Here is a 5,963-nt window from a genome sequence, read left to right as displayed (position 1 = left end):
CTTAGATGATATACAAATAATTTCAAATCCAAAAGTTCTGAATTCTGAAATTCAGCAGGCAAACAGTTTATAATGAGGGATTATTAAATAGCAATGGATATGAATGCCCTTCAGCTACATGAATTCACATGAATGACCCTAAGAGAATAACGTTGAGCAAAATAAGCAACAGAAGAATGCAAAAAAGTATAATTCCCTTTACAAAAGTACAAAATAGGCAAATTCAGAGCATACTGTATGTAGTTTAGACATATATGTATATGTGGCAAAACTACAAAGAAAAGTAAGGCAATGTAACACCATACTCATGATAGGCATTTCTTCTAAAGAGGGAAGAAAGGAATATAATTGAAAAGAAGCACATACAGAACCTTAAAAGGATTGAACCATATACTGTTTACACAGAGCAGTGGGAAAATGTGCGTTAACTTTATTATCACTATTTAAACAGCACATATGTGTTCTATACATTCTCTTTATGTATAATATATTTACAACATAAATCAACAAATAAATCCAGAGATAGCACCTGCACCTAATATAGGGTCTATACATTAGTCTAATCTCTGCTCCCTGGGATTATAGAGAGTAACAATGTTTATGACATTTGAAGGTAGAAAATGTGACCTTTGATCTGTTTTATTCTTTACTTTTTTCTTATTTTCTGGAACATACTGTATTTTATCCATAAATGTTGGGCTCTAACTAAAGGTGTGGACTCCATGAAAAAGTCATAGTGAAGATGACTGAAGATGACAAATCCAACCTGCAGCTCACCCTAGGGAAAATCCAGGAGCAGTGACCCTCCTGAATCCTAACCCTGGTTGTTCTGACGAGGGGCATCATTGACACTGCTGGGACTCAGGGAACCATAGTCCAGAGGGTACAGCTGGGAGGTTGGACAATTGCCCTATCTTGTCTCTAACTAGGAGGTCTGGGATTGGGTCCCAGGAGACACTGCACGTGAAAAGTCAGCAGCGTCTCCTGGCTCCTGTGCCTGAGGTGTCACTGAAGACCTGACTTTAGTCTATGCTGTTCCTAGACACGGAAAGAATCTGTGACTCCAGCCATGTTTTTTGGGAGAGAAAACAGTGGAGTGAACTCAATATCTTTGGTGGTAGTGGCAGAGTCTGAGACTGGCCAGCATTGCCAGGTAAGAACTGAGGCATAGGAATAGGGAGAGAGAGCAGAATCTAGAGCATGTGCATGTACAAACACACACGTGCAGCCCACACAGCTTCTCCCTTTTTCCTTTCTCTCCTTCCTTTCCACTCTTTCTTTCTGCCAATCACTTTCTGGTTAACTCTGGTGTTCATCAGGTCCAGCCTAAGGTCATTGTAGAGAAGAAATCTCAGACCATCCTTCTCTAAGCTTCACTGGCAACCTGTGTATAGCACCTGAGCAATAACAAAGCATAACTAATTCTCAGCCAGCTAGGACAGGCAAGGTTCCCAGAATCACCCTCAGTCATCACACCAGGTCAATACCAATAATTTACTTTTCTATGTCCATTTATATTTTATCAACCTCATTCACATCCTTTCTTTTTCTTAAAATTGAACTGGTGAATGATGATTTAAGATTATCTTATTTTGTTTTTGTTTTTGTTTTCGTTTTATGAGATGGAGTCTCACTCTGTTGCCCAGGCTGGAGTGCAGTGGTGCGATCTCAGCTCACTGCAATCTCCACCTCCCAGGTTCAAGTGATTCTAGTGCCTCAGCCTCCCAAGAAGGTGGGACTACAGGTACGAGCCACCACAACCAGCTAATTTTTGTATTTTTAGTAGAGATGGGGTTTCACCATGTTGGCCAGACTGGTCTTGAACTCCTGACCTCAAGTGATCTGCCCACCTCAGCCTCCCAGAGTGCTGGGATTACAGGAGTGAGCCCCCGTGCCCAGCCCAAGATGGATCTTATTTATTTCCATTATATGATTAATAATATTTGGGCTCTGATGATGAAGATATTTGACCAAGTTTATACTTTGCTCCCAGAGAAACAGATGCTTTGCTATGAATAGTTATGAGTAGAATCACAACCATTTAAAAGTGGTGTTGGTGATGTGGACAGTGATAATGATGACTCTCAATATGGACACCTCACAATTTACAAGCCCAACATGCAGGTCCTAACCAGGACAGAACGACAAGGAAAAAGCACTGCCATTTTATTTAAAATATAAATAAGAATAATAGATCATATTTACTGAGCACTTAATAGTGTTTCAGTCTTGTTCTGAATATCTTACAATCATTATCGAATTTCATCCTCATAACTATTCTAATGTGGTAACTTTAGTAACTATCCCATTTAAGCAGATATGGAAAATGAAGCTGAGAGAGGTTAAATGACTTCCTCAGGCCAGGCGCGGTAGCTCATGCCTGTAATCCCAGCACTTTGGGAGGCTGAGGCGGGCAGATCACATCAGGAGATCGAGACCATCCTGGCTAACACGGTGAAACCCTGTCTCTACTAAAAATACAAAAAATTAGCCAGGCATGGTGGCAGGCACCTGTAGTCCCAGCTACTTGGGAGGCTGAGGCAGGAGAATGGCGTGAACCCAGGAGGCAAAGCTTGCAGTGAGCCGAAATTGCACCACTGCACTCCAGCCTGGGAGACAGAGTGAGATTCCACCTCAAAAAAAAAATAAATAAATAAATAAATAAAAATAAATAAAAAAAAAGACTTCCTCAAAGTCACACGGAGAGTAAAGAGTGGGGAAATTCTGTCAGATTCCAAAGAGAATTGTATGTTTTAATCACTACACTAAACAAACATGACATTAGCACATGCTACCACTGAGTGTTGGTTGTATTTGTTCTTCGATACCATCCAACAGGAACAGTGGAGTTTCTCGCTTTGATTGCACATCATGGTTTATGAAGAGACTTCAACTGACTCCAGCATTTAGTCCTCTCAACAAAACTATTAGGTAGGGTTATTTGCTACCTCCTATAGATAAAAAAAAGAAAAGAAAAGAAAAGAAAGAAAGAAAAGAAAAGAAAAGAAAACAGCAAGGCTCAAAAGAGGTAAATATTTCCCAAAGTTTAAAAACATGTGAGAAACAGAACTGGAAAGCATTCAAGGCTTCCTATTACATTCTGTCCCAAGGTCCCATTTCTACTGCTACTAATGACATAACAATCACCACCATTCATGAGAGCCGCTTTCCATATATGTTATTTCAACAATAACTTCAGTGACTCTGTGAGGTTGCACATGGTACAAACTAGGAAACAGAGATTCAAACAGGCTCGACAGTTGACTAAGGTCAGACTGAGAACAAGGAGCAGAGAAAGGATTTCCCATCCAGTCTCCAGGATGCCAAGGACTAGATCTTAACAAAAAATATGTTTTATTTTGGTTTTTTTTTTTTTTTTTTAGAGTCTCACTCTGTCGCCCAGGCTGGAGCACAGTGGTGCAATCTTGGCTCATTGCAACCTCCGCCTCCTGTGTTCAAGCAATTCTCCTGCCTCAGTCTCCCAAGTAGCTGGGATTACAGGCACACACCACCACGACTGGCTAATTTTTGTATTTTTAGTAGAGACAGGGTTTCACCATGTTGGCCAGACTGGTCTTGAACTCCTGACCGCAAGTGATCCACCAGCCTCGGCCTCCCAAAGTGCTGGGATTACAGGCATGAGCCACTGTGCCCAGCCTAGATCTTAATACAAAATATGTTGATGGTGAAGTTCATAACGAAAATGAAAATGGTGTGCTCTTAATAATGTGTTTTAAAATTTGCAACCTCCTCATGGTCACATTGACTCATTACAATGATCATCAAAGGCAAAAGGGCCAGAGCACTCCCAGCACACCAGAGACCCCTGACTCTCCACTGGCTCCCCTCTAAAGAAATTGTTCTGTCTTCCATCTCCTTCAACACACATACACACACACACACATTCACCCATATATGTACAGAGCTCCTTGTGTTGCTCACTAAATCCTAGTATGTGCAAGACCCCCAAATTAGCTCCACAGTAAGACACTGAGGTTAAAACTGATGTTATGAGTTTGTTTTAAAGGGAGAATTAAAACTTGAAGCAGTTCTTTAAGGTAAATTCCAGTTCAGTCTCATTCAGGCGATATATGAGGAAAACTTGTGATATTACAGTATTCTAGAAACCAAAGAACACCTTCATCCCCATCTTTCATTATCATCATCCACAGTCTCCATATCTGTACATATTTGCAAACACGCAATTACAGCCATTAGTGAATCAGAGTGACCTCCCCAAAGAACAAAGAAAAACATACCAATGTCCACGGACTCTGTAATTTTTAAAGGATAGCTTACTTAATCAGAATTACCTGCTACTTTTTCCGCCTTAGAAGGAAATTAGAAATGAAACCAGCATCTCTGACTTCCTGCTCCTGGGCTTCCCTGAGCACCCAGAGCAGCAGCCTCTCCTGTTTGGGGTCTTCCTGGGCATGTACCTGGTCACCGTTTTGGGGAACCTGCTCATCATCCTGGCCATTGGTTCTGACCCTCATCTCCACACCCCCATGTACTTCTTCCTGGTCAACCTGTCCTTCATCGATATGTGTTTCACCTGCACCATTGTCCCCCAAGGCGCTGTGAACATCCAGACACAGCATCACACCATCTCCTACACTGAGTGTCTCATGCAGATGCACTTCTTCATGGCATTGGCCCTGCTGGATAACTTCCTGCTGGCCATGATGGTGTATGATTGCTATGTGGCCATCTGGCGTCCTCTACACTACACCACAATCATGCATCCCCAGCGCTGCCTGCTGCTGGTGGCCGTGTCCTGGCTCTGCTCCCACCTCCTGGCTTTCTCACTTACTTTTCTCATAGCTGTGCCTCCCATTCCATCCCACACTTTTTCTGTGATCTTCTCCCAATCCTCAAGCTTGTCTGTTCAGACACAAGGGTCTTTCACATCATGATGTTCACTGAAACCACTCTCTTGGAAGTCGTTCCTCTCACCTGTGTCCTGGTCTCTTATGCCCACATCATGCACACCATCCTCAGGATCCCCTCTGCTAAGGGGAAGCACAAAGTCTTCTCTACCTGTGGTTCTCACCTGACAGCGGCACTCTCTTCTATGGAACCGTCTTTCTGGTGTATTTCCAGTCCTCATCCCCCTACTCAGCAGATGCTGGAATGATTGCATCTGTGGTATACACAATGGTCACTCCCATGCTGAACCCTTTTGTCTATAGCTTGAGGAACAGGGACACGAAGGGGGCTTTGCAGAAATTCCTTGGCTTGGGAAAATGCTGTACTCAGTAAAGGGTACTTCTCCAGAGTAGAGGCCCAGGGTCTTCTAAAGGCCTTCCTAATTGGACTTCTCTAATATAATCTTGAAAAATCCAAATTCGGGCAAGATGGATGCTCAATATCACAAGCAGTTTAACAGATGAAGGATGCCTGATGTGGCAGGACTGGAAAAGGACCAACTGGCCAGAGACAGAGCTGCAGCCTGGAGAGAGGCAGTGGCCAGCAATCATTACAGGGTATCACAGCAAAAATTGTACTGGACAAATTTAAACACGCTGGGAAGACTTCATTTAAGGCAGTTGCAATACGGAGCAGACACCAGAACTCAGTATGAAATCAAGTCTGCTGAAACTAAGGGCAGGAGGCTATTTAAGTGCTGGGGGAGAGAAAGAACATAAGCTATTTTGCTAACTGGCTTTACCCCCCCCCAAAAAAACAAACTTCTCATATCTTTGTGACAGGAGGTAGGTTTGCAATGTGGAACAAAGAATTGTCCATGAAAATTAGGTCGTTACCCTCCTACAGACCCTGGAGGATAGGTGTGCCATCACCCTCAATGATTAAAATGAAATTTTGAATGAATTTTGATGATTGAAATATGAAAATAAAATGATTTCATTTCAAGTAGACAGTTCCCAGGTCGTTGAGAATGATATTCCTGGGTTGTAAAACTGGCAAGAGCCTTTTAAATTTTTTTTTTTTTTTTTTTTTTT

General features: G+C 42.3%; 1 protein-coding gene across 1 annotated transcript; it reads left to right on the top strand.

The window, feature by feature from the left end:
* The first annotated feature begins 4,272 nt into the window (after positions 1–4,272).
* LOC108531394 (olfactory receptor-like protein OLF4) lies at positions 4,273–5,291 on the top strand. Its single transcript, XM_017874812.1, is given in 3 exon segments — positions 4,273–4,821; positions 4,824–5,063; positions 5,066–5,291. Coding segments are annotated over 3 exon segments (825 nt in total). The 5' UTR covers positions 4,273–4,433; the 3' UTR covers positions 5,263–5,291.
* The last annotated feature ends 672 nt before the right edge of the window (positions 5,292–5,963 follow it).

This window comes from Rhinopithecus bieti, unplaced genomic scaffold (assembly GCF_001698545.2).
Source record: "Rhinopithecus bieti isolate Rb0 unplaced genomic scaffold, ASM169854v2 scaffold_7967, whole genome shotgun sequence".
Taxonomy (NCBI): Eukaryota; Metazoa; Chordata; class Mammalia; order Primates; family Cercopithecidae; genus Rhinopithecus; species Rhinopithecus bieti.
This window is presented reverse-complemented; position numbering and strand designations above follow the sequence as displayed.